At 43.2% G+C, this 13,192-nt stretch overlaps 1 protein-coding gene across 3 annotated transcripts in view; it reads left to right on the forward strand.

Annotated features, from left to right (window-relative positions):
* The window catches only part of LOC112232463 (ER membrane protein complex subunit 2-like), a 64,165-nt gene extending 51,425 nt beyond the window's left edge, over window positions 1–12,740 (forward strand). For all 3 annotated transcript variants that reach the window (XR_006081705.1, XM_042313466.1, XM_042313459.1), the window contains one exon: window positions 12,201–12,740. Coding sequence is in view for 1 of the 3 variants with exons in the window: in XM_042313466.1 (XP_042169400.1) it covers window positions 12,201–12,287 (87 nt within the window). In the remaining 2 variants the exon portion in view is untranslated. The remainder of the gene's footprint in view (window positions 1–12,200) is intronic.
* Window positions 12,741–13,192: the final 452 nt, after the last annotated feature.

The following is a 13,192-nucleotide window of genomic DNA, read 5'->3' on the forward strand; positions in this document are numbered from 1 at the left end:
ATCCAAAGCATTAAGAGGTTGTGTGTAGAACACTCATACATATATTACAGTTTATGCATAAACATTTGCCGATGTATGAGCCCAAGCCTGAAAAGAACCCGGAATTAAAATAATGTGCCGTTAAACAATACATAGCCTACCGCATATTACGCAAGGCAGAATAAAAAAGCGTAGGATTTAATGTATTTTGTACATTTTTCTTGCCGATATTCCCAAATTAAACTAATTCTAGTAATCGCCTTTGAGTGTGGACTGTTATTATTGATACTGGATGGACTGGTTACCTGTTTTTTGTGTTTTTTTTTAATTTAATTTTAAGGGGTGCTATGCTCCGAGTCTGGGAGAGAATGTATAGGCCTAGGTGATGCTGTTGATTCATTGATTGTGCAGGGCAGCTTACAGAGTTAGCCTACAATTATCGTGAATTTGATTTTGAATAGCCCTAGTAATATAGATTTTTTTCCCATTTATCAATAGGCTGGTACATTACCTTTAGCTACAGAATATCCCACCACTGTGCATTTCCATTTCCTTCTATCTCCTTCATTCCTTTCTCGAGTGAGCAGAGATGGGAGCTGTCAACAGTTTAATTAAATATGTTTTGTTCTGAAAACATGTTACTTTCGATGTTCCCGAACAGATTTCACTTGGTTTCCCAAATGAAACACTTGGTAGCTGCAGGAACAACGGGTTGGAGAGCCCATGGCATACAGGGTTTGGGCGGAGTATTACCTGTCGCGCAACGAGAGGCTGTGTGCTCCTCAAACAATGATGCGTGAAGTGAAATATGTTCTTTTAGTCCAGACATTTCTATATGCAATCCTGTATGAAAACAGAGTTTTGATGGTTGTCACTGAAATGAGGAGGATCCCAGCTGCTACTATATTTAGCCTATTTCTCAGCTGCTCCACTATTGAACTGGAGTAGCCAACCCGGCAGGGTTTAACTCCGGGTAAGCGGCCTCCATTCGCCATCCAAGTGCATTCCCCCCCCCAAAACCAATTTGACATATTAGTAAAGACCAGATTAAATTGAGAGTAGTAGTGATAGGTAAAATATGATTGCTTGATGAGAGAATGGGGTGTGCAGCCTGAGGCAAGGAACAGAGCTCAAGCTTTTTTTTTAGCACATTTTTCAAATAGTCAATAGCCTATTGTTGCATCATGCAGCCCATATATGTTTTTAAGTTCTAAGACATTCTAAGGTTTGAATCATTCACAACTAAATTAGCCAAATAACTCTAAATCTAGAGTATAGGACCTGTTTTAAAATGATCACTTTTTTTCCAGACTGTCCACCTAAAGGTCCTAGACCCAGGGCTTCAATTCAGTGTCTTACTGTTTGGGTAGATTTCAGCTAATGTGTTGACTTAAGACCACAAGGCCCACACACACACACAGATTAATCATGTATGATTTGAGTGGAACAAAGATGACTAGTGGTGGCACGGGGAGGTATGATGGGTCTACCTTTCTGAGAAAAGGGGCGGGAGAGAGCGAGGGGGATATGTGGGGAAAGAGCGGAAAAAGTGAAAAGCTGCTCAGATGGCATCACTAAACTGGTTTACGCTGTTGCCATGGCACCTTGAGCATAAATGTGTGTTTAATATAACTCTTTGCTGCCATAAGGGGTGATATGCATTGCTTATTTAGGCGTTGACAGTTAAACATGCAATAAGCAGTTCCTTGCTCTGCATGTGCGGGCTCTATCGGGAGAGTGGAACCACGCTGAGCCACTAAAGCCCACGTCTTGACACACTCAGCGCTGTCTTTCCCTCCTGGAGTGCTGGGAGGGTTTCCACCACAGAGGCACGGAATGGCTCTGTTAGTAGTAGTAGGGGTGTTGGGTATCTAACGCTTTGGGTGTTGATTAATCAAGAACACTTAACTGTGTTAGTCAATCAATCAGGCACACTTTACAATGTTAAGCTCAACAACGTGGCTGTGGAAAGTGTATTAACATTTTAAGTATTTCTATTTGGTGTTTGAGCAAATGCACAAGGGGAAAATATCATGTGTTTTTGGTCTCCACTCTGACAGAGCCAGAGCCACACCCTTATCCAGGGAACAGGAAGAGGCTCCCGGTGGGCCCGGCCAGCAACCTGTTGGGCTGTGTTTGTTTTAAGTTGCTTGGTAATGGCAGGGGCAGCAGAGCAGCGGGACCCCACCCTGCGTGTGAGAGGAAAAATGACAGGGCGCAAGGTTGACTTGACTCTTAATTCTGACTTTTTTTCCCTCCTTTTTAAATGGGTGCTGGGCTATTTGAAAGGGAGCTGCTGTGGAACATTGTGGGCCTCCGCAGGGCTGGCCTGGCTGCTGTGTGCTTGTGGTGACTGATTGATGGGGGCTTTAAAGGGCTACTCGTGTCAGTCGTCCCGCTTTTATGACCCGCTGTACCTGGTGATTGTCATACCTCAGTGCGAGAAAAGGCGACAGGTGAGCGGTGTTGTGGGAGCAGACGTCACAATGGGGTCAAAGCGACTGGGGCAAGGCCGTTAAAAATGTTATTACTGAAAGCAAGGTCCCGACTTTGACATGTTAATGACCCAGAGAGAGAAGTCCTGATAGCGTCATAATGACTTAAAACAAAATCACTTTTTAAATTACTCTGTCGTTGTTAGAATCTTAATATTGCAAACAGAATTTGTGTTATAGGCACTGCCCATCATTCACCGCCCGTCATTCACTGGCAGTCAGCCTGCACAGCTGATGGCCCATCAAAACTATACTGAACAAAAATATAAACGCAATGTAAAATGTTGGTTTCATAAGATGAAATAAAAGATCCCTGAAAGCTTATTTCTCTCAAATTTTGGGCACAAATGTGTTTACATCCCTGTTAATGAGCATTTCTCCTTTACCAAGATGATCCATCCACCTGACAGGTGTTGCATATCAAGAAGCTGATTAAACAGTACAATCATTACACAAGTGCACGTTGTGCTGGGGAGAATAAAAGGCCACTCTAAAATGTGCAGTTTTGTCACACAACACAATGCCACAGATGTCTGAAGTTTTGAGGGAGCGTGTAGTTGTCAATGCTGACTGCAGGAATGTCCACTAAAGCTGTTGCCAGAGATTTGAATGTTATTTTCTCTACCATAAGCAGTCTCCAGCATCGTTTCGTTTAAGATAATTAGACAGTACGTCCAACCGGCCTCACAATTGCAGAGCACTTGTAACTATGCCAGCCCAGGACCTCCACTGGCTTCTTCACCTGCAGGATCGTCTAAGACCACCCACCCATACAGCTGATGAAACTGAAATACTCATTCTGATTGGCTGGGCCTTGCTCCCAAGTGGGTTTGCCTATGCCCTCCCAGGCCCACCCATGGCTGCTCCCCTGCCCAGTCATGTGAAAACCATAGATTAGGGCCTAATTTATTAATTTCAATTGACTGATTTCCTTATATGAACTGTAAAATCATTTAAATTGTTGCATGTTGCGTTTTTTATATATTTTTTCAGTATATAGCTAAACTAATTTCACACAATAGTTACCCGAAAGACAATGTTAAATTGAATATAGTCTGTGTGATAATAGTATCAATTGTTAAATTGTATATGAAGATTGATGAAACAGTGCAGCTTGGAATTGACACAGAGGCAGGGAAATGAAAGTGAGTGCCAGAAAGTGACTTTTGCAAATTCTACAGAGTCACAAGCAGATGTTTTGATGTCTACATACACTTAGGTTGGAGTCATTAAAACTTGTTTTTCAACCACTCCACAAATGTCTTGTTAACAAACTATAGTTTTGGCAAGTCGGTTAGGACATCTACTTTGTGCATGACACAAGTAATTTTTCCAACAATTGTCTACAGACAGATTTATTTAACTTTATAATTCACTGTATCACAATTCCAGTGGATCAGAAGTTTACATACACTAAGTTGACTGTGCCTTTAAACAGCTTGGAAAATTCCAGAAAATTATGCTATGGCTTTGCAAGCTTCTAATTGGCTTATTGTCATCAATTGGAGGTTTATCTGTGGACGTATTTCAAGGCCTACCTTCAATGCTACCAAATACTGAGTGTATAAACTTCTGACCCACTGGGAATGTGATGAAAGAAATAATAGCTGAAATAAATCATTCTCTATATTATTGTGACATTTCACATTCTTAATATAAAGTGGTGATCCTAACTGACCTAAGACAGGGAATTTTTATGAGGAGTAAATGTCAGGAATTGTGAAAATGTATTTGGCATTTGGCATGCATGTAAACTTCTGACATAGTATCAAAAAGAGCAGATTATGCAGTTTCCAAATCACCTATCCTTGCCAAACAACAAAAATAATTACCTGTGAGTTGACATGAACTTCAATTAAGGCAGCCCTCTGCACCTCTGATTTGAGGGGTTGGGTTTAAATGCACAAGACACATTTCTGTTGAATGCTAGTCAGTTGCACAACTGAATGCATTCAAGCGAAATGTGTCTTGCGTATTTTTATTTTATTTCAGCTTTATTTAACCAGGTAGGCAAGTTGAGAACAAGTTCTTATTTACAATTGCGACCTGGCCAAGACAAAGCAAAGCAGTTCGACACATATAACAGCACAGAGTTACACATGGAATAAAACAAACATACAGTCAATAATACAATAGAAAAATAAGTCTATAAACAATGTGAGCAAATGAGGTGAGATAAGGTAGGTAAAGGCAAAAAAAAGGCCATGGTGGCGAGGTAAATACAATATAGCAAGTAAAATACTGGAATGGTAGATTTGCAGTGGAAGAATGTGCAAAGTAGAAATAGAAATAATGGGGTGCAAAGGAGCTAAATAAATAAATACAGTAGGGGAAGAGGTAGTTGTTTGGGCTAAATTATAGATGGGCTATGTACAGGTGCAGTAATCTGAGCTGCTCTGACAGCTGGTGCTTAAAGCTAGTGAGGGAGATAAGTGTTTCCAGTTTCAGAGATTTTTGTAGTTCTTTCCAGTCATTTGCAGCAGAGAACTGGAAGGAGAGGTGGCCAATAGAGCACTTGGTTTTGGGGGTGACCAGAGAGAGATACCTGCTGGAGTGCGTGCTACAGGTGGATGCTGCTATGGTGACCAGCGAGCTGAGATAAGGGGGGACTTTACCTAGGTCTTGTAGATGACCTGGAGCCAGTGGGTTTGGCGACGAATATGAAGTGAGGGCCAGCCAACGAGAGCGTACAGGTCGCAGTGGTGGGTAGTATATGGGGCTTTGGTGACAAAACAGATGGCACTGTGATAGACTGCATCCAATTTATTGAGTAGGGTATTGGAGGCTATTTTGTAAATGACATCGCCAAAGTCGAGGATTGGTAGGATGGTCAGTTTTATGAGGGTATGTTTGGCATCATGAGTGAAGGATGCTTTGTTGCGACATAGGAAGCCGATTCTAGATTTAATTTTGGATTGGAGATGCTTAATGTGAGTCTGGAAGGAGAGTTTACAGTCTAACCAGACACCTAGGTATTTGTAGTTGTCCACATATTCTAAGTCAGAACCGTCCAGGGTAGTGATGCTGGACGGGCGGGCAGTTGCAGGCAGCGATCGGTTGAAGAGCATGCATTTAGTTTTACTTGTATTTAAGAGCAGTTGGAGGCCACGGAAGGAGAGTTGTATGGCATTGAAGCTTGCCTGGAGGGTTGTTAACACAGTGTCCAAAGAAGGGCCGGAAGTATACAGAATGGTGTCGTCTGCGTAGAGGTGGATCAGAGACTCACCAGCAGCAAGAGCGACATCATTGATGTATACAGAGAAGAGAGTCGGCCCAAGAATTGAACCCTGTGGCACCCCCATAGAGACTGCCAGAGGCCCGGACAACAGGCCCTCCGATTTGACACACTGAACTCTATCAGAGAAGTAGTTGGTGAACCAGGAGAGGCAGTCATTTGAGAAACCAAGGCTATCGAGTCTGCCGATGAGGATGTGGTGATTGACAGAGTCGAAAGCCTTGGTCAGGTCGATGAATACGGCTGCACAGTATTGTTTCTTATCGATGATGGTTATGATATCGTTTAGGACATTGAACGTGGCTGAGGTGCACCCATGACCAGCTCTGAAACCAGATTGCATAGTGGAGAAGGTGCGGTGGGATTTGAAATGGTCGGTTATCTGTTTGTTGACGTGGCTTTCGAAGACCTTAGAAAGGCAGGGTAGGAAAGATATAGGTTTGTAGCAGTTTGGGTCAAGAGTGTCCCCCCCTTTTGAAGAGGGTGATGACCGCAGCTGCTTTCCAATCGTTGGGACTCTGACAACACAAAAGAGTGGTTGAACAGGCTGGTAATAGGGGTGGCAACAATTTCAGCAGATAATTTTAGAAAGAAAGGTTCCAGATTGTCTTTTGTTGGTCCTTTGCCCAAAGCAAAGAGTGGTAACTAGTTTCTCTCAACCATCTATTTCTTGAACTGCATTGTTGTTAAGGGCTTGTAAAGTGAGCATTTCACTGTTGTATTCGGAGCATGTGGCAAATCCATTTTGTTTTGATCATGTGTGCTGCCACTCTTTTCCACTAAGGAAAATCACGAGAGGAAAGTTGGTATCTATATTACAGGAGTTTCCCCTTGAAATGTCAAATGGTTGCTGATTTTGTCTTTTCAAGGATGGGCAGTCAACACGTTTTTGGCTTAGCCAGTGTGTAGCCCAGCCTCACAATTTATTTTGACTGCACATTTTGCCGTTTTGGAGACAAGTTTTGATTTGGTTGCGCTCGCTCGAAGGGGATGAGAGTTATAGAAGCATATGTGAGTTTTTCGAAATCTTGTGAGTTTTCGGCAACTATAGAAAAAATATGAAGAAAAAAAATTGAGGTGGCTGTTTTGTCTTGTATTTAATTGTTGACAGCCAGTAGACACCATGTTTATATTGGAGAAGGCGACTCATTTAAGTTGGTTATGTTGTGCAATGGAAGTTGTTTTCTGTTGGTGGTGAGCAACTATAGGATATATTTGTTGTCTGAAGGGGGAAGGTGTTACAGGTTTTGGTTTTTCTATTTATGTTATGAGGTTGGACGTATAGCTCATTTGCACACAGGGCGCATCATTGGTGTCACCTCATTAGTCAATATGTGTTACACCTGTGCTGGTTGTCATCTCTTTAGTTGGAAGGTGTTTCACCTGTGCTGGCCCAGATGCCATTTAAGAGTGGCTGACCTAGTGCTCCAGTTGTCTTGATAGATGCGGACGGTTAGCACCTTTTAGTTGGCTCTCCCTATTTTGATTTCTATGCAAACAAACCTTGATCTGATTTCCCTGTTATGCTCCACCTTTTTGGGTTGCTTCCTGTCTTTTAAGTTTGGTGTGGGTTTTTCTTTTGTTTGCCTCTTAGTGGGGCAATTTAGTGGGGCGCTCACGGTGAGTGTCTTTTAGGTCCCAGTTGTTGCTGCTATGCAACTTAAAGTGGACACCCCCATGAGTCTTTTAGACCCCCTCCTAAAACTCCACCTGTTTTGTTTTAGTTGTTGTCAGTGACTCTTTGTTAGTTCCCCCTTCTGTTTGAGCAACATTTTCGGTCTTCTTGCTGGGGAACGTAACAAATAGAGTCCCAGGATATTAACCAAGATATGGCCACTATGTCAGCGTTCTCCCCAAACGAGGGGTGCTACGCCACCTGGTTGGGTTGGCTTCGCCATAGTTACTCTATCATTACACAATCTTTGATCGGCAATTACATTATTGTGAATTGCGAAACAGGCCGTTCCTAAATTCTGAGCGTTATCATGTTAATGTTAATTAATTCAGCACATTTTAGCAGTAGGCGATCTCGACACAGAGCGCGCTCAGGATGCACAGAGGGCGTCCTGAGAATAGCTTTGTTGAATCATAGCTCTCGTATGAGCAGCAGGTACGAAACAGCGCACATTATTTTATAGCCTATACTGTAGGGGTTTCCTGTAGGGTTTATTAACTGCATTTGGGCTGCGTGTACAGTCCTGCGGTGTCAATTATGCGTGTGCTTTGAATTTGTGGCATCTTTGTGTGAAGTTAATATGCTAGGTTAAAAGCTTCTATGTGAGGACCTGTTTGGATAATGTGCTATTAAATGTTTTGGTAATCTACTGCTGCACATTTTGTGTATTTTGTAGTGTTAACATTGGGGGAAAAATGTAATGTCCCAGGTCTTGTCATTTTAGTTTTTTCGGGAAATGTGTTGAAGTGTTCCCGGGACGGTCCCAGTATCCCGCTTACCCACGTTAATTCCTAGCGTGCATTCTCAACAATCAACGTACAGTAATATATTTAAACTCAAAATATGTAATTCTGTTCATTTGAAATGCATTTTCTTACATTCATGGTCCTTATGATCTGTCCTTAACGAATGAATAATGAATGATCTTTGTGGTGGTGTTTATTTAATGGATTTTAACACTTGAATTGTGGCGTTTTTTGTGTTTTTTCGTTTTGTACATTTACTCTACAGTTACATAAACTAATGGAATCTAGTCTATATTTTTTCCGCTCGTCGATTAGTCTTTCTCGAGTCGGATTGTTCGGCTTTTGGACTGGAGTTAATACAGTCCCTTCACCTTAGGCAGGCGAGATAATTGGCTGCGTGGCTCTGTGGTTGGGGATAATGGGAAATTAGGGAAGCACACAGCGAAACGCGCTGACCATCAACTCCCCCTCAGCCACACCACACCGCCCCCACACCACTGCTTTAATACGTCTGCATGAGTCACGCTCGGAAATGACTTCTTTGCCGAAGGTACATTTTCACCAAATGCCCTCTCTATGACACTCTAAAAGCAGTTTCCCCCCATATGGAAACATTATATTGGCTATGCATGTGTGTGTATACTGTATGTGAACAGGTTCATAAATGGTTGACAGCAAGCCCTGCGTCACTATTCCCCGATAATAATGGAATATATTTATATAGCTTTTCCAGGTTCTCCAAGCAGCAGCGCTTTACATTTGTATGTTGGGAAACTCACCTTGTATCATGTGGATTTGTGTTGGAATATGCACATTTACTGTAAAACCTTCTGCTATTTAGCAAGCTGGTAGAAGCCAGATGAATAGGGTTAGTTTGGGATTGAATGTTGGTCTGTAATGAGGAGTCGGAGCATCTCCGGAGACCTATCGCTCATTCCTGAGGACAGGCCGAATATGCTCCTCTCTGTGTCCAGCCAGAAATGGCACATCAGCCATGTATGTGGGAGAAAGAAACACAATCTCTGTTTTAGCACAGGGGGTTAGTTAAGCAATAAGGCCCGAGGGGGTGTGGTATATGGCCAATATATACCACGCCAATATACCGGAGTGCTAGGGCACAGCCCTTAGCCGTGGTATATTGGCTATATATCACAAACCCCAAGGTTCCTTATTGCTATTATAAACTGGTTACCAACATAATTAGAGCCGTAAAAATAAATGTTTTGTCATACCCATGGCATACCGTCTGATATACCACGGCTTTCAGCCAATCAGCATTCAGGGCTCGAACCACCCAGTTTATAGTGTGGGTTTCATAATGATTTTATTGAGAAAAGGCCAAAGATGTCCTCCGCTGCGTTGCTCTGACTTGTCTGTGTGCTCTCCGCCCAGCAACAGATGTGGCCTTACACACACACACACACACACACCAACCCTGCTCTCAAGTCTTAGGAAGCTTGCCCTGACGTTGCTGTCCCTGTGCCCAAATAGCAGTTATTATAATGAGAACGGAGGAGTAGTCTACCGTACAACTCACTAATGCCAAGTGCCTGTGGGTGTTGTTGCAGGGGGCACATGTCGTAGCTCCTAGCGTGGCTAAATTAGGTTATCTGTTAGTCTCTGTAGTTTGGGGACAGGGCCGAGAGGAGAGGACCCCCTCCTGAGTTCAGATAATAGCAGGGCTGATTGTGGTTTAATTGGGAGATAGAGAGGTCTGAGGGGCTGTGTGTGAGTCACAGAGGAAGTCCAGTCTTGCCCATGTACACACATACACAGAGGGAGAGAGTGGGGCAGAGAGAGGGGGAGGGAGGAAGAGATTAGGAGCAGTGGTTTATGGTCGTGATGCACCGATATAACATTTTTGGCCGATACCAATATCCAATATTTTCCTTGCCAAAAAAAGCCTGATACCGATAACCGATATTTAACATTTTAACAGCCTTTTAAGCATTCTAGTAGAGTTAAGTAGTTAACACACACATGGATGCAGCGGTCAAAGGCACTGCATCTCAGTGCAAGAGGCGTAACAACAGTCCCTGGTTCGAATCCAGGCTGTATCACATCCGGCCATGATTGGGAGTCTCATAGGGCGGCGCACAATTGGCCCAGCATCATCCGGGCCGTCATTGTAAATAAGAATTTGTTATTAACTGACTTGCCTAGTTAAATAAAGGTTACATACACACAACACTGACCAAAAAGTTTGTTGGTATTTATGTATGTCCCCATTACCAGTAAAACATAATCAAAACCTATTTCTTTCACTTCATTCTCAACCAGGATTTCGATGGAACGCAGTTTGGGTCTTTGCGTGTCAAAAAAGATACATTTTTTTATTTATTTTACCTTCATTTTACTAGGCAAGTCAGTTAAGAACAAATTCTTATTTTCAATGACGGCCTAGGAACAGTGGGTTAACTGCCTGTTCAGGGGCAGAATGACAGATTTGTACCTTGTCAGCTCGGGGATTCGAACTTGCAACCTTTCGGTTACTAGTCCAACGCTCTAACCACTAGGCTACCCTGCCGCCCCATACATGTCAAATAACACCATTTGTTGACCAATCGGGACCTGAAATATAACAGCATGTCACATAATAATTTAACGCGTTCATTCATTTTTTTAATGTAGTTATTACATATTGATTACACTCACTCGTATTTCGTATGTCACAACGATTCATCAATACATATGCTATGATGCTGGAAAAGTTGTCTCACGCACATACAGTGCTGGTCATAATAAAAGCTAGATAGCTAGCTCATGGATGTAAACAATGTTCTTCCCCAAAAACATAGCAAAACGACAATCTGTTTCAGTAGCTATAGTTAGCTAGCTAGGTGTCATCTAAAATAACCCTAATTTATAAGACAGTTCTTATTTGATGAATGGTGGTCGGACCCATCTATGTGAAGCTAGCCACAGTAAGGATTAGCTACAATAGTTTACTTTGCGGTTAGCCTTCAAAATAAAAGTATGGCATAATTCTACTATTTGTATTCGTTTGCATCACTCTTAATGACATACTTTTATTTTGAAGGCAAACCACAAATTCCACTATTGTGCCAAATCCTTATTGTGGCTAGCTTCACAATACATTAACCCGGTCCGGCGGAGCCTCACTATCCAGATGAAGCTAGCTGGCTGCTCGACTTGCAGACTGCTCAATCCACACAGCAGACGTTATGTGGGCTAGGTTAGGAATGCTGTGTTGCACGTGTAGCCCCAAATTGTATGTGGCGCCATTACGTCATGTACCTACGTTATATAGGTATGCACGGTAGCTTAGACATCGGTTTTCAACATCGGCGTTAAACTAGACATCGGGATGATACCGATGTTGGCATTTTTAGCTAACATCGTCCGATTCCGATATATTGTTCATCCCTAGTTTATGGGTTAGTTTGGGGCTGTCCAGGTGAGGGGCCTTGAGACAATGAGTCATCAGGACATCCTGGCCCTCCCTCTCTCTCTCACCTCTCCCCCTCCTCACACAGACACACAGCTTTTTTTGACTCCAGGTGGTGCTTCTCTTCTCTTGGCCCCATTAGTCCACAGCATGTGGATGTGTCATTCAGAGGGTAAATGTGCAAGACAAGATTTAAGTGCCTATGAACGGGGTATGGTAGTAGGTGCCAGGCGCACCGGTCTGTGTCAGGAACTGCTACGCTGCTGGGTTTTTCACGCTCATCAGTTTCCCGTGTGTATCAAGAATGGTCCACCACCCAAAGGACATACAGCCAATTTGACACAACTGTGGTAAGCATTGGAGTCAACATGGGTCAGCATCCCTGTGGAACGCTTTCAACACCTTGTAGAGTCCACACCCGGACGAATTGAGGCTGTTCTGAGGGCAACTCAATATTAGGAAGGTTTGGTATACTCTGTGAAGTTTAGTCTGTTTCGACTTGATGTGTTGGAGCGTGAGACGGGGCTATGCGGTTATCGTGACATTCTGAGTGTGCGATAGTGTTTTGGCTTGGCTGGCTCTCCCTCAGCCAGCCCTGTGCTTTGGCCTCTTTAAAGATGTTATGAGCTGATGTTTTCTCTCTCCTCTCTCTGTCATGCAGCTGGCCGGTCGCGGGACAAAGGAGAACAAATGCTCCGTGAAGGCCGTGGAGGAGATGCTTGAGTCCATGCAGATCACCATGTCCTAGGCCCCAACCCCCCGTACCCCCCGTTCTACATGGCTCAACAAGGCAGCTCTGTTGGCTCAATGCTGTGCACCCCCCAGACTCGACCACCACCTCCCCTCCCTCTGTTTTTTGATGATTTAGAGCAGGTCTGTCCTTTTATAGTGCAGTGCTTTTAACCCAAGCCCTATCTAAGCAAATATAATGCACTATATGAGATATAGGGTGACATTTGAGACGTAGGCCAGGTAAAGGATGCTCCCGCGCTGTCAGGGACTGAGATGTGAGTAGAGAAGAGGCTGTAATAAATACTAATATAAAAAGAGGGCTTAGACAGGTCCGTCTGTATGCAGCTAGGCCCTCCCAACATTTCCTTATGTCTGTAAATAAAAAAAAATAAAAAAAACGTTTTTATCATAACTATTGTTTTTTTCTCTGTCAGTCCATCCAGATGTCTTAATAAAGGCTTGAATTGTTTGCGGTCTGGAGCAAATTTTCTCATTCAGTGGGTTTGGTGTTCTGTGTTTTTCCTGGGTTCTATTAGGTTTTTGTGTATAGGGCCAATCTTTCTTATCAGTGCATTGACACAACTGTTAATGATAACGGCGGATTCATTACTTTTATGATGATGATAAAAATCTTCTATGAATTTATGGTAATTGACTCCCAGCCACTCTCACCACTCTACCCCACCAGTAGCAACAGCAGAGCAATCAGCAACACTAGAGCAGTCTGCTTAAACCATTTCCCAGCGAGCGGGAGAGAAGCGACCTCATTAAACGGGCAGCAGCGAGGCTAAAGGCTTTTGCTTCTCACACTGGATCCAGCTGAGACTCCCGCCCTTCAATTACCCAGACACCGTATGGACTTTAACTGCAACGTGTGGCGGCTGGGAGAACACCTCTGTCAGTTCAGTTTAGGGATACCCA

This window comes from Oncorhynchus tshawytscha, linkage group LG03 (assembly GCF_018296145.1).
Source record: "Oncorhynchus tshawytscha isolate Ot180627B linkage group LG03, Otsh_v2.0, whole genome shotgun sequence".
Classification (NCBI taxonomy): Eukaryota; Metazoa; Chordata; class Actinopteri; order Salmoniformes; family Salmonidae; genus Oncorhynchus; species Oncorhynchus tshawytscha.